The sequence below is a fragment of the Telmatherina bonti genome (assembly GCF_933228915.1).
Source record: "Telmatherina bonti genome assembly, chromosome: 14".
NCBI lineage: Eukaryota > Metazoa > Chordata > Actinopteri > Atheriniformes > Telmatherinidae > Telmatherina > Telmatherina bonti.
The window spans coordinates 10,829,963-10,852,101 of record NC_136612.1 but is presented as its reverse complement, the minus strand read 5'-3'; the positions used below and the strand labels follow the sequence as shown (position 1 = coordinate 10,852,101).

Here is a 22,139-nt window from a genome sequence, read left to right as displayed (position 1 = left end):
AAATGTTCATCTGATTTTGACAGACATTACATATCTCAACAGTTCCATTCTTCTTCATTTATTTTTACCTTTGTGCTTGTAATGCTCCTTACTCCACGATTGTTAAAGCTTAACATAAATATAAATAAATCCACCTTAACCAATGAAACACGACAAATTCTTGTCCTTTTCAACCTCTTGTTGGTGCTTTGCTTGAGAAAACCTATATATATGAGAGTGCAGAAGACAGAGGAAGGACTTCCTGATGGATAACTCATCAGCTAAAAGACTAGATGAGGCAGGTGATGAAATGTTGATGACCAGGTAATGATAAATGGCGATAAATTCATGTGCGCCATCACTGGCCTCCATCTTTAGGTGCCATTTTGACCGACTGATGGGAGGTAGCCAGTTAAATGGGAACAAAGTGTTGCAACTGGTCACTGGAGACGTCATGTGCTTTCTTGATGGGATGCAGTAAGGGGGTTTCTTGTTTCCCTGGTTGTGAGCTTTCCCTGTATTTCTATAGTAAGGTAGGGTTTTTTGGACGTCATTTACAGTTTTCCTTTTGGGGTCAAACTGCTCTTGAAGGCTGACCAGAGAGCAGCTCAACATGTCATACATTTCTTCTAAAGGCAGCCATTTTGAGGGGATCTGCCATCAAATCCCTGCATCAATCTTGCCTTCCCTCCATCCCATGGCCTGGGACTGAAGGCAGGAAACATGGCAGGAAGTAAGGAAAGTGGGGAGGAAAGAATGTAGGAAGGACTGAGGGGAGGAAGAGATAAAAGGCCTGGCAGGTCTTCACTTCTCTTCCACAACATTCTTTTCAAGGGTGAGACTGTGTCCCGTTGGGTGATGAAAGGAGTCTGCTCTTGTCTTTCCCCGACTCTCGCCGCTGTAAGACGGTCCCGCTGCTGCTTCCGCTACTGCTCACCCCGTCTGCTGTGTGATCCCGTTCTACCCGATCCGATCCACTTTCTGAGCGCTTCGAATTCTGACGTGAAGGAGTGCTGGGTGGGTGGGAAAGCTGACCGTTCTTCTCATCTGAAAGGCAAGAGGTTTAGTTGCAGAGAGATTTTACAAATTTACATGTAGTTTATATGGAGCTAAAATAGGCACAAGTTGTGTAACTTGTATATCCAGTTGTGTAAGAATTAAAGGTAAAAGTAAAATCCACAACTACAATCTACTGGTATTCACTGACATGTATTTTCAGAATTAAAAAATTTACTTGTATTTTCAGACCTGTAAAATGTGTATTTTGTGACTTGAAAAAGATACTTGTATTTTCTGACTTGTATTGTGTGACTTTCAAAAATGTTTTCTTTTTCATGGCTTGTAAATTTACTTGTATTTTCAGTCTTGTTAAAGGTACTTGTATTTTGTGACTTGGTAAAATGTACTTCTATTTTCAGACTTGTAAAAAGTATTTGCATTTTCTGATATGTAGTTTCTGACCAAAAAGATTTATCTTGTGTTTTTATATCTTGTAAAATGTATTTGTATTTTCTGACTTGTAAGAGGTACTTGTATTTTCAGAGTTGGAAACTGTATTTTCTTACTAGTCATTCTTCCTAGGTTTTGACTAGTCAAATATATCATTATTTTCTTTATTCAATCATTTACTTCAAACTTGTAAAATGTACTTGTATTTTGTGATTTGAAAAATGTACTTCTATTTTCAGACTTTTAAAAGGCAATTATATTACTATGACTTGTAGTTTCTGACCAAAAAGCCTTTTTTTTTGTATTTTTAAAACTAGTATTTTTTGGCTTGTTTTTTGTGACTTTAAACAAGTACTTTCATTTTCTGACTTGTATTGTGTGACTTACAAAAATGTTTTCAGTATTTCAAAGATGGAGTTACAAGTTATAAAAGTGCAGCTGTAAAACTTATGTCTGTATTGTAGCTCCATAGTTTGAGTGCAGATGTGATAACTCACCAGCCAGTGCCTGCACAGAAGGCTGATCGTGGGTGCTGAGGAGCTGAGCTTGAATGGTTTCTACAACTCTTTTGAACCTGCGACTGGGACCTGAAGGGAGAGTGATAATTAGTCCTGTATCAATTTTAACAAACTGATGTATTCATTAATATCCATGAGCCACCCTGCTGTAGAGAAAGTTAAACTGGCCTTTAGTGTTTCTTGATATCTGGTAATGGGCCACTTCTGGAAAGTGACCTCGAGGATCCAAAAGAAACAGGAACTAAACATGCAGATTCCAGAAAACCATGAACTGAGATATTCTCCAAGGTCCAGTTGGTATTAGATTAGAAATTCTTAAGATAAACTTTGCAAACACAATGAAAATATAGACCTGGAAATTTTCATGTTATTTTAGGCAAAGCACAGTAATGCTGTATTATTTTTTGTCTGCCTGTTGATTATGTTTTAATATAACTATCTGACTTTGATCTAATCCCAAATGTTCTTAACCGCTTATATATTGACACAGTCATAAAAATGTGATGTAATGGAAATATGTTTATTAGTTTGGCTGTTAATTAAAAAGAAATATACCAAATAAAAAGAATGCAGTTTCTTTGTATTTTTCAGAAGATGGTCTACAGGTTTTACAAGGATGTTCACAGCTGGTCAGTTAAAAAGTAAAGTTGTAAATGCCTAAACTACATTATATTGAGCCCAGATCTGCATTTGTTGTTGTGAGAATTTAAAGTCAGCCTGATTATGGTAAAAATGGTCTAAAATGGTTATAGTGAACTTTGACCTGCTCTTGCTCATTGTGAGCCTGAGGAAACACCCTGGTAATTAGTCTGTCACAGATCTAATATAATTAGGGCTATGCACAGTGTTGAGGTTGTTACTCAAAAAACTCAAAATACTGCTGTAAACAGTACTGAGATTACTTTACTTGTTACTATATTTTGAAATCTAACTTCACTACTACTATTACGTTTCTTTATATAGCATGTACAAGAAAATCAAACAGACAGGTCTTTCCAAGAACAAATACAGTTTGTTTCCACTAAGTTCAAAACAGAGATGTGAATTTGTCTTCTGTTTGGTGCTTTGCTTTGAAATGACTCAATAAAGGTGGTGTGCTTTAGCTAGCAGAGGTTGAACTGAAGAAGGGACTGAACAAAAGTTTTCTGGTTATTCTGGCTGAATTGATTCAGTTTCACAAAAGCGGTAATCATAGAGATTTATTCTGTGCAGATAGCCTGCTCCAAATCAAGCTAACAGCCAAGCTAACAGGCTAACAACCAAGCTAACAGCCAGGCTAACAGGCTAATATTCAGATAAACAGCCAAGTTAACATGCTGACAGCCAAGCTAACAGGCTAACAGCCAAGCTAACAGCCAGGCTAACAGCCAGATATACACACAGGTTAAACATGCTGACAGTCAAATCAACAGGCTAACAGCTGAGCTAACAGCCAGGCTAACAGGCTAACATTAAGTTAAACAGCCAAGTTAGCATGCTGACAGCCAAGCTAACAGGCTAACAGATGAGCTAACAGCCAGGCTAAAAGGTGACGGCCAGTCTGAGTTAATACGGGAAGTTAATAATTTGGCCAGAATCACAGATAATAGTTAATCAATACAAAAAGTTACTTGCAAATCCGCCAGTGTTCAAATTAATATCTTCACACATGGACAAGGAGGGGAACAATCAACAGCCAGTGATTTAGATTGTGTACTTTTACTTTTAATAACAAAACCATCAAATGAAGGACCAGCAACTTTTCCACATCAGCCTCAGTTAATCTGCAATCCACCTCATGGTCATTGAAGACAGCCATGTACGTGCACACAGTAGGATTACTTAAACCTGGCTTGACTTAGGTCTTCTCAGCCTAGTTTGGCCTTCGTTAAACCAGAAAGCCCTGACTTGGTCAAGCCCTGCTTTCATCTCTTATCCTGGAAAGCCAAGTTCTACTTTTGTGAAGCAGGCCAATGGATTTTTTTTTGTCTTCTTGAAGGGGTTCCAGTAGAACCCTTTGCCTGTTTTAAGTTTCTTATATTTGTACTTTATGAGCATCTCACAGCATCACACATTGGTCCTCTGCTGACAAACAGTTTGGTAAAGTGCTGTCCCCTTGTGGTGGCTGTAAAACATTACTACCAGATGCTGGTCAGGTTAAGACCGGAGCATATTAAGATAATAGTTGCATAAACTAATACATGTCTAATAATTAAATCACCTATCCTGATTTCAAACCGTTTATTTGCAATCATTGAGTACCGTTCTTTGGACTGATTAAAACTGACTGAGACAAGAAGAACAAATATGACTCAGAACAACATCTTTTCCAAAGCCAGAAACATATTCTCTGTGCTCACTTTCAGCCAGATCTATAAAGTTGATCTGATGTTGATACACAGTTCACATATACTGTATATATATGATACATGATGCAACCTGGAGTTTTTCCACATAGTAAAAAGTGACATATCGGTTATCTGTTGTCAACCGGGTCAAGTTCCATTTTATATGACGGAAGGATTAAATTCAGAAGAATCAACATTAATAATCGTATTGTTTTCATGTAAACTGGTTTCATAAGTTGTGATGGACTGGTGACCTGTCCAGGGTGTACCAGACTATCGCCCAATGATTGCTGGGATAGACTCCAGCTTCCTGTGACTCTGAGTTACACTAAGCAGTTAAGAAAATGGATGGATGGACAGGTAGATAGGCAGATGAATACATAAATGGATGGATACATGGACGGATACATGGATGGATACATGGATGGATACATGGATGGATGATGGATGGACGGACAGATGGATACATGGATGGATGGATGAATATTTGGCTGGATGAATGGATGGATGATGGATTAATGGATGGATACATAGATGTTAGATGGATACATGGATGGATGGAAGGGAAGATGGATGGATGAATACATGGACGGATACATGGATGATGGATGGATGGATGGCTACATGGATGGATGGATGGATTTATACATGGATGGATGAATGGATGGATGATGGATTAATGGATGAATACATAGATGTTAGATGGATACATGGATGGATGGAAGGGAAGATGGCTGAATGAATGGATGAATACATGGACGGATACATGGATGAATACATGAACGGATACATACATGGATGGATGGGTACATGGATGGATGGATGGATACATGGATGGATGGATGGATATATGGATGGATGGATGCATATATGGATGGATGCATGGGTGGACGGAAGGATGGATGGATGCATGGATGGATGGATGGACAGGCGGATGGATAGACGGATGGATGGATGAATGGATAGATGGATGGGTGCATGGGTGCATGGGTGGATGGAAGGATGGATGGATTAATGGATAGATACATAGATGGTTAGATGGATACATGGATGGATGGAAGGGACGATGGATGGATGAATACATGGACGGATACATACATGGATGGATGGATGGATGGATACATGGATGGATGGATGGATACATGGACGGATACATGGATGGATGGATGGATGGATGGATGGATGATGGATGGACGGACAGATGGATACATGGATGGATGGATGAAAATATGGCTGGATGAATGGATGGATGATGGATTAATGGGTGGATACATAGATGTTAGATGGATACATGGATGGATGGATTTATACATGGATGGATGAATGGATGGATGATGGATTAATGGATGGATACATAGATGTTAGATGGATACATGGATGGATGGAAGGGAAGATGGATGGATGAATACATGGACGGATACATGGATGATGGATGGATGGATGGATACATGGATGGATGGATTTATACATGGATGGATGAATGGATGGATGATGGATTAATGGATGGATACATAGATGTTAGATGGATACATGGATGGATGGAAGGGAAGATGGATTGATGAATACATGGACGGATACATGGATGATGGATTAATGGATGGATACATAGATGTTAGATGGATACATGGATGGATGGAAGGGAAGATGGATTGATGAATACATGGACGGATACATGGATGATGGATTAATGGATGGATACATAGATGTTAGATGGATACATGGATGGATGGAAGGGAAGATGGCTGAATGAATGGATGAATACATGGACGGATACATGGATGAATACATGAACGGATACATACATGGATGGATGGGTACATGGATGGATGGATGGATACATGGATGGATGGATGGATATATGGATGGATGGATGCATATATGGATGGATGCATGGGTGGACGGAAGGATGGATGGATGGATGGACAGGCGGATGGATACACGGAGTGATGGATGAATGGATAGATGGATGGGTGGATGGAAGGATGGATGGATTAATGGATAGATACATAGATGGTTAGATCGATACATGGATGGATGGAAGGGACGATGGATGGATGAATACATGGACGGATGGATACATGGATGGATGGATGGATATATGGATGGATGGATGGATACATGGATAGATGGATGGATGGATACATGGATAGATGGATGGGTGCATGGGTGGATGGAAGGATGGATGGATGCATGGATGAATGGATAGATGGATGGATACATAAGACTGAACAGACATAAAACAAGCTCGCTGTGTGATTACGTTTCCAGCTCCGTCTTCGTTACCTGTTAGTAAAGTAAAGGTGACGCTGTAGATACCCGTCTCTCTTCTTCCCTCTCTCTCTGCTCGTTCCCTCTCTCTCTCCCTCTCTCCCTCAGAAAAAGCAATGTCCACCTGCAGGAGGAGAAGAACCAATCACAACCATTTCCTCACTAATGACATCTTTAATAAAAGGTGACTCTCTATCTGTTGTTGGAAATATTAGATGTAATGTAGGAGGTCAGTTAATGTTTGAGTTATATTTACTTTGCTTGTTCTAAATCTCTCATGTGCATCTTCATTTGCAGTGTTTTAGTTTTTGTGTTTTGTTAGACTGATCACAGCAGATAACATTTTATAAGTTTCTGCTTAAAAAAAAACCCAAAACAACCCAAAATAATTAAATAAAATGCAAAATGAATTTTAAATTTGTGCTCTGACTTTCAGTACAACTCAGATACATGCCACATGCAGAAGTTCTCTGATGACACTGCAATTGTGGCATGTATTAGGGAGGGTGAAGAGGGGGAGTACAGGGGCCTGGTGAAGGACTTTGTGGAGTGGTGCCAGCACAACAAGCTCCAGCTTAATACATCAAAGACAAAGGAGCTGGTGCTGGATTTCCGCCGGGCGCCCCCTGCTGTACAGTCCATCAACATCAGTGGATCTGAGGTGGAGGTGGTCTCTAACTACAAATATCTGGGGCTGCAGCTGGATAACAGTCTGAGCTGGGCAGCTAACACAGATGCTGTGTACAAAAAGGCTCAGAGCAGGATGTATTTTTTAAGAAGGCTGGCATCCTTTAGAGTCTGTTCAAAGTTACTGTACATGTTCTACCAATCGATTGTATCTAGTGCTCTTTTTTATGCTGTTGTGTGCTGGGGGGGCAACGCTAAAAAGAGGGACACTCAGAGGCTGGACAGGCTCATAAGGAAAGCAGGCTCTGTGGTTGGACTCGGCCTGGACTCTGTGGAAAAGGTGGTGGAGCAGAGGACGCTCTCTAAGATCAGGGCAATCCTCTCCAATCAGAGCCACCCCCTATATCTTGTCTTCTCTCGGCAGAGGAGCTCTGTTAGCTCCAGGTTTCTCTCATTGGGCTGCTCCACTGATAGACTAAAAAACTCTTTCATCCCTCGTGCCATCAGGCTGTATAATGCAGCCACTTCAGGGAGGAGCAGGAGAGACTGATACTAGTCCTGAACTTTGTTTTTTTCAGTGCCTTAACTTGTAGCACCTTAACCTGTAGCACTTTATCTTTTAATGCTGTTGAATTATTTATTTGTCTGGTTTTTTTAAACTTTAAATTTTCTCTTTTGCTGTTTTATGAATGTGAGCAACGGACAACTGCACAATTTCCTTCGGGATTAATAAAGTATTTATCTATCTATCTATCTAAAAATGTTATATTTGGCACTGATATATTGATCTGATACTGACTTTTTATAGGAAATGTGAAGTTGAGAGGTATGAAAGGAAATAATACTTGGAACTTGATGGGCTTCTGGAAGACCGAGGGGCCACCGGAGGACTTGTACTCTGCCCGGAAACTGTTCTGAGCCACCACACTGTGGCTGAGGGAGGGAATCTGTGGAGGACACAGAGACAAATAGCCTTTACCTCTGCAGGGTATCTAACATTTGTAGCTGCAGGAAGATGTTTAAAGTCTGATTGCACTCACGGACAGAAAGGCGTGGACGATGTCTGCTTTGATTGAGCTGAGCGGCTTGTCTCTAATTAACACAAAGATCTGCTCCTCCTTCTCCAGGGTGATGAAGTTTCCAAACCACGACCTCTTAGCCAGTCTGCAAGGCACAAAACTTCCAGTCACACATTTCATACATTACAAGAAAAAAAAAGATGAATAATGCAACTCAGACAGAAGTTAGAGGTACTCTTCTAGATCAACTCACACCACCGCCATGGAGACCATCGGGGAACAAAGGGAGATTTCTGGTTTTTTGTGTACTTTTGCATTAAGTTTACAATACAGTGATCATCAGAAGCTGCGGTGTACGGCTCAGGTTCCTGCAGGTTTATGTATCCATGCTTCTACGGTGCAGAACTTCAATGACGGTCAAATTAATTCAATATAAGCCAGGTGTGTTGGAGCAGAGATACACAGAGAACCTGCAGGACAGCGGCCCTTGAGGATCGACTCTGTGCACTCCTGCATTAAACCTTTATCAGGCACACATTGAAATCCTGGGAAAATTAAATCTACAACCACAGACAAGAGTCTTATTATAATATTGGATAATATTACAAGACGTTAAAAGTTTTTCCTAAACTAAAAGAAGCTATAAAACAGTAAGTGGACGGTACAAACAGTTTTTCCAGACTGATCTCAGAGAAGTGGCTGGGATGACACCTGATCTTGGACTTGGGAAGTCCGCTTCGTGTGGGGCATTGTGAATGTACAAATAAACTCTGATCTGGATCAAAGAAGTGGACTCTGGACCTCCTGCACTCCTTGGGGACCCCAGGTTAGGACTACTGGCCTAAAAGCAGAGGTGTAGAAAGTAGTAAGTAGAAGTCCTGTCTTCCTGCTGTCTTCAGCTGCTAATCGAGCGTCTCTGGCGTTGCAGCGCTGTGCTGTAAACTCCTCCCACAGCCGCTTTGCTTTCATTCAGACACTGTTGCCAACTTGGAGACTTTCTCGCTAAATCTGGAGACTTTTATTGTTAAAAGCAACAAATCTAGCAACTTTTACTGGAGTTATTAGAGACTTTTCTGGTGTTTTGACGACTGACTTGAAGACACATATTGTTCTGCAGTTACTGTAAGGAAGGAGCAGCGGGAGCCTCTCCCGTCCTAAAGCACTCCCAGGCAGCCAGTCTCAGTCGGCTCCGGCTGCAGGTCAATGTAGAATAACTGCAGTAGGTTGTGGAAGTTCACCTAAACATAGTTTATATCATTGTCAGTGACAACTGGCTGCATTATTTTCCTATACATAGTAAAACACTGTAATATCCCACCGTTACGGAGCGTTACCATAGCAACGCGTTAACCAGCTGGTTCAGATCAGCCGTCTTTTAGCAGGTGAATGAGAGAAACGCGCTGCAGCCTGACAGCGGTTGTTTGGTATAAAACGTACATCCAGACCAACATAAAATAGTTCCTATATAAGCGGTAAAAGTGGATTAAACAACTCGGAACCGTGCATTAAACGGTTATAATGCACGACACGGAGTCTAGAACACCACGACGCGCAGCGATGTTTATAAATACTGGATAATTGTGTTAAATAATCGAGATATCTGTTTCCGTCAAAATAATTGTGATGATAATTTTTGTCATAATCGAGCAGCCGAGCTGTCAGGCAGCTCTTTCCAACCAGTCACTAAACCAGCTCAGCTCCACGGCAGGTAGATGAGCCTGTTAGTGAAAACACCTGTTCTAAATGCATCGGTAGATCCAAAACCAAGGCAGGACTTCTACTTTATCTTTACTTTATACACCTCTGCCTAAAAGATCTTTGTTTGTGGAAAATCTTCCTGTGTTGTATTTATAGCTACAATCAAGATGATCTCCTGAAAATTCCCACTCATGCTGCTTCAAAGCATTTTATTTCTGCAAACTAGTATGAATGAAACAAAGTGATGCACTTACTCTGGACTGGACTCTGGAGTCAAACTGGACATGTCCTCTGATGTGGGGACTGAAAACCCAAACACAGACACAGATGAGGCCAGCGAGTCCTGATGACAAGCTCTAATTTAATTGCTGTAATTAGAGATTATCCCAGCATCAGACATGACTCAGCGCAGCTGCAGGCTGGGACACGTGTCTCCCCTTCGGTCCGGAGCTGAGTGCTGACTTGGACCGCTCCGCTAGCATCAAGCTCAGCCTGATGGACGCCAACGTGGCTTGGTCCCTGAGCTGCAGGACTTCTTTCAGGACAGAAATAGCAGGAAAACGTGGCTCACCTTGCAGTTTGCGGCGATGAAAGCGCGGGGAACCCAGCAGGTTGTTTTTAAACGAGTTAAGCCTTGTTCTCCAGTGGGCAGAGCTCGAGGCGGCCAATCCGCCGCTGCCGCCAGGGCTGGAAGGCGGGGTCAGCGACAACGAAGCCCCACCGCCTCCGTCTGCTCTGGAAGAAGAAGACGAGGAAGAGGAAGAGGGAGGGGTGGTGGAGGAAAGGTGTTGGATTTGGTGCACGGGCGTGCCCAGAGGGGTGGGCAGCGGCGAGCTCTGCGGCGTGACCTGCGACACAGGGGGAGGGGTGGCAGACGTGTTAGAGGACGAGTGGACATTCTTGGACTTGAAGAGGGACGGAGAGGGGAAGTTAAAGAAGCGTGGGATGGGGGACAGGATGGGGGAGGGGGAAGGGGAGGGAGAGGGGGGCGTCTGGAGTGGGAGCGACTTCATGGAGTGGAGCTGGGGCCGGTCTGCAGGACCCTTTGAGGGCAGGGTCTGGGTTTTTGGGTCTGGCGCTGGACGGGTAGGCCGAGGGGTGGTGGCACTTCCTGGTTTGGGGTCTTTGGAGGAGGAAACGGAGGTGGAGGTGACCTCTGATTGGCTGAAAGTGAAGACCGGACTCTGATGGCACACAGAGAAAGATGGAAAGAAGGAGGGAAAGGGATGTGATGAGACAGGAAGCAATGGTCATGAAATATGATTCATGGACATGATTCATCAACAAGCCTCCGTTAGATGCACCAAATGGAACATGGATCTGGTCGTCTTTATTCTGTCGCCTGATTATACGTCTGTTATTCAGTCCCTTCTCCTTCATGCTGGAAAACATACCCAGATGTTGGCATGAGGCAGCATGATGTGTCTCGTACATGACAATGTGACGATGTGATGGAGAAGCATGACAGGCAGGGGCAGCAGAAAACAAGACGCATCGCCGGAAATTTGCTTCCATAACCAAACTGATATGAAATGTAGAAGCCGCAGATGACACGTATATCAGCACAATACACACACAATGCTGCCTGCTGTCTTCTAAATGAAAAAGATACAGACTTCCATCATAATAAGCCAAAGTGAGAACAAACAGATCAGCACGTGATTTAGTCTGTTCACAGTAAAATACCGTTAACCAACGTTCAATATTTCATTCAGTTGTGATTTGATATATACTAAGCAAAGTGGTGAATAGTCACATTATGTCTTGATTTATTCATTTATAACCATTTATTTTCTTCATACTGTGTAAATGAAAGAATTAGACATCATGAAATAAATCATCGTCCACATATCGCACATAACTATGAGATTACCTATAAGCTACACTGACATCTTTAAAGGACACCTATTAAGCCTTTTTTTTTGCAATTTCTTGAGGTCTTAAAGATCAAACCGAGGCAGCAAACTTCGCTCAAAACAACCACGTTTTGTGCTCGACACAGAAGGCAGACACGCAGACGGATGGACAGTTTCATCCCTCTCCTGTTACATGTGTAATTTTGGTCTGTTTTCAATGAGCTTAGCTATTCTTCGCTTAATGCAGAAAGCGGAGCAATACCACCAATAATCACATGGTGGAGTATTGAGTTCTATAGCTGACACACAACCAGCTAAAGGAAGAAACCAGAGAATTGATCAATAAAATGCCAGATTTCCAAGAGATGATCTGAAACTTCAGACTGGTCCAACACTATGACCTCATTTCTGTCTTAAAATGACTTAACTATGAAACTGCAGATGAGATTATACTTGTAAAAAAAAAAGTAAAAAGTAAGAAAAATGCACTTTCAGCCTTTTACGTTCCAAGTCAAGTTACGGTCAAGTTATACACCCAAATATATAAAGTTCTTATTTCATATTATGTCCCCTTTCAAAACCCAGTTTATAGCCATATTTACATTCTAGATTAATAGCAAACACAAATAAAAATGGAGGTAAACTAGTAGGGATGTGACGATATGCTTTTGTCCCGATTCGATTTGATTCCGATTTTTTGGGTGCCGATTCGATTTAAATTGCGATTCTCACAATTCTTCGATACTGCAGATTTTTGTACATTAAAAAACACAAAAATATATCAAACTTATTTTTTTGCTCGTCATTTTTCTTGATTTCAATAAGACAAAAAACAACACAGTAGCCAAATAATCATTCTGCTGCAATAATGCCGAAGAAGACAATTAAAAAGATCGATAAAAAATAATAACAATAACAAAAATGTTATAATGGATGGATTTTTTAACAAAAAAATCCCAATTTTCGATTTCTCGATTCGATTTTCCCACCCATATTAACCAGCTTAAGGAAACAGTGAAGTTCTTACCCTGGGACTGCTGAGAGGACTGGAGGACAGACCCGTGGATGCGCCGCTGACTGAACGAGACCTTTATAAGACACAGTGGCACAATAGGCTTATAAGATGCAATGTCTCTTATTATTCCGACTTGTGATGATGATTTTAACTGCTTACACTCCAAATCAGTTCATACCTCTGACTGTGTGAATTGGTATCCAGGGCCCTGCGAGGTGGGGTGGGAGACCCCTGGTCAGTGACACTGAGGACCTCCAGACTCGTTCTCTCTGGACGAGATCGTCCATGACGTGTCAGCATCGGCGAGTCCACACGCTTCCTGGGTGGGTCTTTAGAGAGGAAACAAGAACAACTGAAAACATGGAAATCTGCTGGGGTTTTAAAGTTTTATTCAAAACAAAGAAAAACAAGGCTGCTTTTCTCACCAACATCATTTCTGGGTGGCAGGTCCTCGTCCTCACAGCTGGGGTATCGCTCCTTCCTGTCCAACAGGAGGTAGTAGATCATTTTCTCCTGGTTCTCCCTGTAGAGACAGACAGATAAGAAAAATGAGCTTGGATCCTTCTTATCTTTCTTTACATACTTTAGTTGAGTTTAAGACTCATGTGTTACTCATAAATTTATGGATTAATTTGGCTTCAACTTTATCATAAGTAGATATTCAGAAGTGATTTATGTTTCTTTGTAAAAGCTCATTTATGCTCTATTACGTATGTAAATAGAGACGTCCGCTTTGCGCAGTAATTTCTGTATGGGAAATTAAGTTATATGGTTGTACCTAGTCCTCTTACCTTTTTGTTTTTTCATTTTTTATTTTTATTATTAAAAACTTATTGATAGAAAAAAACCAGCATTTGTTATTTTATTATATATTGACAAAATATTTTTCAATAAAAGTGAGGCAAAAAGTAATAAAAGAAACCAAGTATACCCAAAAGTTTAACACAATTGTGAACAAAACTATGTGAAAAATGGTTCAGAATGGTTAAAATGTGCTTTTCCAACTAGCTACAGGTGATAATCCAGATATTTCATTTGATTTAATGATTTCTTGTTCTTTCTGTGAGATGTCTACAAAATGTCACAAATGGAAGATAGCAAAACACTACTTCAAGGAAAAAAAACATCAGAACTCTGAGAGCTTCTACTGCAAACTGTAAGTCAGAAGAAGAAGTAAGCTAACTGGAACCTAGCTTGCTAATAACGCCTTGCTGCACTTAAGAAACATTAAAAAGAACTTGTCATAAGAGACCACCATCACAGATGAAATATGGTCTAAAACGTGTTGTGGATATCACCCTGCTTTACTTAAAGTTTGAACATAGCTACATTCAAATCTGTAAAGTGAAGCCTTGTGTTTAGCTAGCGTAGCTGTTAGCATAGCAACAAGAGCACTGGTTACCAAGTTCTCTTTGTTTGTTCTTCTTTCTTCTATCACCTTGACATTTTTTAACTTAAGTAGACATTTTTGATTGTGAATAAGTTGCTATAATTGGTATGAGGCAGGGAAAGTGTTGAAAGTGAACAGTTTGGAAGAATCTTGCCGATAGCATTAAGTTCATCACATACCGATTTTAATATATGTGTCAGCATGTCAAACCTTTTGCAAAATATTTAACATAAAAGTGCCATTTTATTTCAAATTTCGCCTTTATTTACAGCATTAAATAAATGTGAGAGTGGCTTCCAATACACAGCCATATGACCACCACATATACCACTAATAAGAAAGACTTTTTACAAACTACATACTGGTGTGTGTGAAAACTGCCAGGCTGCGAAGGTTGTATTAAAACCCCTGGTAAAGACAAGCTCAATGGATGTTTTTGTGAACATAAGTATCATCTTGTTTGGTTCTCATTGATGGAGTGCTACATGAAATGCTGGATTGGTTTGCATTTACTCACTCCTCACTTGTTAGGTCCTGTGTGAGTTTCACCCTGTCTCTGAAGCACCCTAACGAGTACATGCTTTCCAGGACATCTGGATCTAGGTCCGTTAGGGACAGGATCCTCTTCACACAGACTCGGCGAGGTGGAGGTTGCTCTGGGCATGGCTCATTACGACCACCCCTGACAGGAAAAAACATTGTTCAGTTAGCAACCTTGGAAGGTCCCGATTGACACTGTTTTGACATAATTTGGTGCCAAAATTTACTTTACAGTTCTCAGCACAGGTATTAGACAAGAAATAAAGAAAAACAAAATACAAAGTAAAGCTGGTCAAGAAAGATAAAAAAGCACTGTAGTAATTATTTTAAACATGACTGCATCCATATCAGATTAAAATTTCCTGACAGCATCTTTCACACTTATCTGCTCTAAAGACACTGGATTAAGCACTCATAAAGCAACAATAAATATCTAATTTTGTTTTACAAAAAAATCTGTATCAAGGTTTTTACTAACTAAATAATGCAAGTATCATTACATATTGAATCTGAATGAGCAAATTTTACTCATCTACAAACTGTAATAATAAAACTGCATGGAATAAATTACTGATTAAAAGGCACAGTTTTGCTTTGGACAATCCATATCGTCATGCAGGGAGCTTTTGGTCTTTTTTTTGTCTCTTCTGTCACTTTTATGGCAGAAGGCAGAAAAATAAATTTCTTAAATAGATTACAAATTTAATTTACAAACTTGAAATCATTTAACCTTATATGTTACATTAGTGGGGGATCATATAAAGTTAGCTTATTCTGTGATGTTTCAGAGGGTATCAGGAAGTTTATTGTAGTTTTGGAACTGTACTTTATGTATAACGACAGGAATGTTTCTAAAACCAAAGTAAACCAAATGGGTAAATGTACTTACTGGTACCACGAGTGCTTCTGTATTGCTTCTAGCTGTAATCAGAGACAGTAAACAGAAACACTGGTTAGTATTAGCATTGCAAACTGATTTAACCCTACAATCCTACATGTTGACCCCTTAACCCTCAAGGTACATCCATTGGCCGTCCGACACCTGAACAAGTGTTTTTGCACAAAAACTTGTTTGTGTGTTTTAAAGTCCCAGCAGGGAGGTCTCTCACAGCCCTTAAGGATGATAAACAGATACATTTAATATATACTATTATTATATTAGCATTGATACCTTCATTGATACCATATTTCAATACTACTGATGGACCGGCCAGAAGTTTTGAAATATTAAATGTTTAACAGATTGTACAAAATTTTATATTAAAAAACACATATAGACGGCCCGAGGCGAAGTCCCGCTGGTTAAGGGGTTATATCGTCTGAGCAATAGATTCTGTTCAGAGGCCCCTGGCAGAAATAGATCCTTTCTTTTTGAAAAACTCAAAGTTTTGTATTATTGGCTGGTATGAAAACCTCCCAGTTCAGAACAAAACCCGTCTGACAGATATCGTGAGAGTAGCCAGTGAGATAATTGGCTCTCAGCAACTCTTTAACAGACATTTACAATCAACAAGTATCGCGGAAGATGCAGTCAATCCTGGACAGCTCTGATCACCCATTATCAGAAGATTTAGCCCTTCCGGTGGTGATGTAGGTTCCCCAGGGTTAGAAGCAGTAGGTTTAAATTCCTAGCGTAATAAATGTCATCAGTGTGTGCTGAGCCTGGAGAGAGGTCATTTGTCTATTGAAAAGCACTCCATTAGGCCTTGAAATGTAAATTGTTTTTATTCTTTTTATAGATTTTTTTTTTAATGGACGGGTTGATTTGACCCTTTTTACTTCTTCATGGTTTTACTGTGGCTGTTGATTTTACTTTCTGGTGTTGTCTGGATCGTATGTTACATGTTGCACTTCACTGCAAACCAAAAATATAAAAAACTGAACTGAAAGTTCGAAGTTCATCCTCGTAAGCCATGGATGCATGTTAGGCTGCTAGCTCGCCTCCTAAAGCAGGTTAACTGTAGGCTGTAAACCCTTGTTTTCATGACCTCCAGGAAAAGTTTTCCCTGCAGCTGTCCTACATCCCTTCATACATTATGCAGCCTGCATTAGAACTGCATCCAGCGGAAACCATAGCATCATTACTGCACACTATCTCTTGGGGCTGGAGTAATGGAGCAGCTGCAGTTCTGCAAGCATGACAAAAGTGGGCCTGTTAACGCTATATTTGTACTGGAGGAGGGAATTAGCAAGCTGCTGCATGAAACGGGAACAGTGCATTTGTTAGCTTACAAGTTATTTATTAATGTAAGACAGAATGTAGATGATATATGGGTTTATTTCCCAACAGAGTAGTGATATACTGTTATAAAATCTGTCTCTTAATGTGGTGGCTTGTTTCAGTGGAGGCAAGCAGCAAACAGACAGTGGTAGAGAGACTGTCTGACCTGGTTTCAGGCTCCATTAATCAACAGCTCATCAGACAAACTCACAGCTTTGATTAAATCTGTGCTGTTGTGGCTGGATGACTAACTAACGAGACTTTTCTCTCTGTCTTTATTTTACAGGCCCATCTGAAACATATCAGCACAAACATCTTTGCCTTTGAAGTATAAATGAATTTCCACCCCACATCACTACATTCCTCCAGCATACTCACTCAAATCCATGCTAATCCTTTCGTGTATCTTATGTGATTCATACAGTTTCTGAGACATTTTGCATCACTTTATGTTAAAAAATTGGCTTAAAACCTTTTTGTACACAATCTGATACGGTTTTGCTCCTTGCTGGATACAATAAAAATACACTCCAATAATTATACAACATGGTAATAGATATTAGTCTTTTCGACATTATGTTCAAAGGGCCAAATAAAGATTTCAGACTCAAACATTTTAAACGTTCTTCACATTTTTTTTTAGTCTAATGTGTGAATAAATTAGTTGCAAGATGTAAGTCTGTCCTCCAGGTGAAAAGGAGGACAGGTCGTCTTGTACTCTCTACTTAAGGGCAGTTCTGTCATCAGACTGCTCCTGCCTTCCAGCAGTACCTCAGGCCCAACCCATGCCCATGTCCTTTCTGTGCTGCTTTTTGTCTCGACTTCTTCCTCCCTTGTACGGTCTCGTGTCAGGTTGCATTTCCGTCCCATCTTTAAGCCAAGCCTGGAGCTGCCTTTTCTCTTCCTCCAACCTTTTAAACTGAGCAAACTCACAAAGTAGGGTGACGACTGCTTTGTGGACAAAGCCTGTTCAGTTTAAGGGACAGCTCTGTACAGCCTGACCAGCCTTTCTCAAACTGGGGTCACAAGTTAATTTCAGGGGGTTGCCAGATAGGGCTGGGCAATTAATGGAAAATTAATCAAAAGCAACAATCCGACCAAATAACTGATGTAATCTTACTAATGTCAATGATCTAAGCAATTTCTTTTTAAACATATTTAAATATATTAATTATATGACCATATATATAATTCAACTGTGTTTTGTTCTATCAAATTATTTCAAAATAAATATCTCCTCTTCTATTATTAAAAGATTTACAACGTAAACTTTCAGTCAGAAAATGATTCTAAATAATATCTAATTAATTGTAATCTAGGAAACAATTTAGGTAACAAGTTGAATAAATCAAAATCATATGGACCAGCTTTGCTTACAGTAAAATTTATTACACTAAAATGAGAAAATGTTTATCGTTTTTACAGCGAAGCTTACTGAGTTACAACATGATACGGTTCACGTTTTTACAATGAAATATCATATTATGGTGTGATAAGGTCCAGTTTTCTTTTCATTTGGGTGACAGCTCTGATAAGCTGATTGGTTTTAAATTAAACACTTTAAGGGATCATTTTTGTCTTTTACATTGGTGGAGTAGCAGTGAGGAAAAACGTGAGAAACAAGCTACTGTTAGCTCAATTGCTTACATCAGCCTGGTTAGCCTCCTAGCTTGCGTATTTGTTTTCCAAGTGGGACATACCACTTTTGAAGAAAAGGAGTTTAAAAACTGGAGTTTAATAAAAAAACAGTTACCAATCAGCATGCTAACTCATTTGTGATAGCACTGAGAATTCCTATTTCAAGCTAGTTAGCTTGACATGCTAATTACTGTAGCAATGTGATTTAAATCCTTGATTGGGCAAATGACCATATTTCTGATATTGTACCCTTACCTGGACATACTGTATCTTTTACTTTTAAAGAAAAAAAATAACCAGGTTGTAAATTCTTGCAATACACTGTAATATTATAAAAACACTGTAATGACTGAAAATCAGTATTTCAATGAATGCCCAATAAGGAATTAAAGCTTTGATTCAGATGTTGTTAAATTGATACCAAACTGACTTGCTAAATCTATAGCTCATTTTTGTTCTTTTACTTTACACACAGTTGGATTGCGATCATTTCAAAAGCTTTTCTGCAATCAGTGGTGACAATGGCATTTCTGTGTAATACAAAATATATTGGAAGAGAAGCAAGCACCCAAAAACTCCTTGATCTTTGCTTTTGAGTGACTGTTCACCCATGTAACAACTAGTTTTCTGTGTTTTTTTCTTTATTTCAAACTGTACCGTAGATGTGTACGGTCGTCTATTACAGGCCAGTCACTCATAGCAGAAAAATTTGTACTAATTTAAATCTCGTCCTCACATCATCTTTCCCTTCTTACCGTGAGTCTTTTGTCAGCATTGACTTCTATCATTCCTTTCAGCAAAGCCTGACAGTCAGGAGGTATGAAGTGGGGCATGTGGAAAACTCCGCTTTTCACCTTCTCCAGAAGCTGCCGCAGATTGTCGTGGTCGAAGGGCAAGGCACCCTGTCAGGGGGCAGAAAGAGTGAAAAACAAATAAATTATGGAATAAAGATGACTTTCTGCATGATGTCTGCAGTGTGTTGTTCTAGTGATCAAATGGAGGTTCTTAAATTAACCTTGTAGTTTTTCTTTTCTTGTTTTATGTTTTTATCGTTCTCAGTTTGATCCATTGTCATCATGCAAGAGGAGATTTCCCAGAATGCTTCAACTGTCATCATATTTGATGCATCTGTTTAACTTTCTGATTAGTTTGTCATCTACAGACTTCTCCAATGTACCACCATGAGATTCTTCTTGGTTTTGTTTCGTCACAGATGGACTATTATTAAAATATAGACATATATGTACATTATATAACACAGAAGCATTTATGATCTTCTGGTTTGCCCCTAAAGATCAATACATGCAGCACATCAATATCTGGATTTACTGCCATGTTTTACTGTTAGGGGAAAATTGCCATCAACATTCATGGCACATTTTCTACTGGTTTCCCTGCTAATGACGCATAAAATAAAATAAAATAAACATCTAATAAATAAAATAAAAATTAATAAAATTAATTCAAATTAATCAAATATATTAAAATTAATCAAATTAAATAAAAATAAAGAATAATTTAAAAAATTCAAAATAAATTTAAATTAAATTAATGACATAAAAATGAAATAGCAAAAATTAGATAAAATGAAACATTGAAAATAAACATAAAGAATATTTTTTTTAAAAAGTAAACGAATAATAATAATAACAAAATTACTAGTGAAAAACAAATAAAAAATACATGAAAATGAAAGGGGAAAAAAAAAATATGTTTTTACCACAAGAAGAGCAAAGAGGATGACTCCACAACTCCAAACATCGGCCCTGCGACCATCATATTTCTCCCCCTGAAAGACAGACGCACAGTAGTGCAGCATTAGCTATGTTAATACACACACACACACACGAATCACATTGAGAGCAAAGTAGCGTACCCTTATAACCTCTGGACAAGCATAATGAGGAGATCTGTGAAGAAGGAACGAGAAAGAAGGATTTAATACATAAAAAACAGCCTGGGAGCACAAAAACACACTGAGCTGTCTGCTAATCCACAGAAAAGACTGAACAGGTGAATCCAGCTGAAAGGCACAATCCCTTCTTAATTCATCTTCGAAGTCTGTGTTCCTCCTGACAGGCAATATCAGGCTTTCAGTAAATACTGCCAGCAGGTATGTTAACTTTAATGGATGTCACCAATATTCTGCTAACAGCTAACAATCTTATCAGCAAACTGAGTAGTTTTTAAAACGCTAACATCACTTCCAACACGTATGAACCTTCACTGTCACAGAGAGGCAAATAAGAGATAAATAAGATAAATAAAAGGAAAATATAATCTAAAATATTCTCAGAACCAACTAAACTAAGAACTCACCCGCAGCTGGTTTCCAGCAGACTGTCCCCGACTTGTAGCGAGGCCATGCCGAAGTCTGCTATCCTGATGTTATTCTTCTCATCCAGGAGAAGATTCTCTGGCTTCAGGTCTCTGTGACTGGACAAACACTAGATTCATTTATTTATGACACACACTTTAATGCTATGGACAATATATTTATACCATAGTCAGAATTCTCATGCCGACTGGCTGCATCATTTTCATATACATAGTCAAAAGTTTGGACACACTTTTCCATTAAATCCAATCGGAAAGTGTGTCCAAACTTTTGACTGGTAGTGTATAACATAGACTGTATAAAAAGATGGACGAAGCCTGCGTGGCGTCACCCGTAGGTTTCTGAAGAGCTGAATTGAAGCTCCTTGGGAAGCCCAAAAAATACAAATATGGGCAAAGAGGTGGAGCTGAGTGGGGGGTTGTGAGCATCATGGTGGATGATTGACATCGAGCAGACTCCGAGCTGCCTGTAGCTAAGAGCTAACCGAGCTAACCCGGAGATAACAGGAGCTAACCAGGTAATGGAGGTAAGCGGGCTAAAGCTAAGTCACGTTGTTAACCGGCTAAAAACCGCGGTTGTTCTACATTTTTCTTTCTTGAAGCGGGAGATCGGGTACCTGTCAATCAAAAGGACACACCCCTAAATATGCTGAACTTCGAGATTAAATTACTTTTAAACGGGCAAGTTCGAAAAAAAATTCACAGTTGTCATGAAGGTAAACCTGACCTATTAAACCTAAAATGGATTTTTGAACCAGGTTGTAAAAATGTTGATTTCTGCTGTGAAGTTGGTCTTTTTAACATGAGAGTCCATGGAGATTTGCTCTGTTTTGGAGCCACTAATGGATGAAGGAGGAACTGCAGTTTTATGCACTTCTGCATAGGATTAAAATTTAACCGGCAGAGGTTGCCGCTTGGTGTATATGCACACGTAGTTCAGAAGGTTAAATCACTCTAATCTCACTCCATTAAGGGCATCATAATAACATGTTAATCAACTGGTTTAGATATACTTTGGAGGCCAACATAAAATAGTGTATATATATATATATATATATATATATATATATATATATATATATATATATATATATATATATATATATATATATATATACACACAGAATATGCAGTGTATATATATATATGTATATATATATATATATATATATATATATATATATATATATATCTATACAGAATATGCAGTGTGTATATATATATATATATATATATATATATATATATATATATATA

General features: G+C 39.3%; 1 protein-coding gene across 1 annotated transcript in view; it reads right to left on the bottom strand.

Moving 5' to 3' along the window:
- Positions 1–808: 808 nt before the first annotated feature.
- Positions 809–22,139, bottom strand: part of brsk1b (BR serine/threonine kinase 1b) — a gene marked incomplete at both ends in the record, with an annotated part of 32,156 nt that continues 10,825 nt past the window's right edge. Inside the window, 16 exons of the mRNA XM_079252339.1 lie at positions 809–1,026; positions 1,926–2,015; positions 6,557–6,665; positions 8,014–8,115; positions 8,209–8,332; positions 10,140–10,188; positions 10,457–10,733; positions 12,769–12,829; positions 12,935–13,085; positions 13,182–13,279; positions 14,664–14,828; positions 15,576–15,607; positions 19,301–19,447; positions 20,266–20,334; positions 20,422–20,455; positions 20,865–20,981. Coding sequence (XP_079108465.1) covers positions 809–1,026; positions 1,926–2,015; positions 6,557–6,665; positions 8,014–8,115; positions 8,209–8,332; positions 10,140–10,188; positions 10,457–10,733; positions 12,769–12,829; positions 12,935–13,085; positions 13,182–13,279; positions 14,664–14,828; positions 15,576–15,607; positions 19,301–19,447; positions 20,266–20,334; positions 20,422–20,455; positions 20,865–20,981 — 1,843 coding nt within the window. The remainder of the gene's footprint in view (positions 1,027–1,925; positions 2,016–6,556; positions 6,666–8,013; positions 8,116–8,208; positions 8,333–10,139; positions 10,189–10,456; positions 10,734–12,768; positions 12,830–12,934; positions 13,086–13,181; positions 13,280–14,663; positions 14,829–15,575; positions 15,608–19,300; positions 19,448–20,265; positions 20,335–20,421; positions 20,456–20,864; positions 20,982–22,139) is intronic.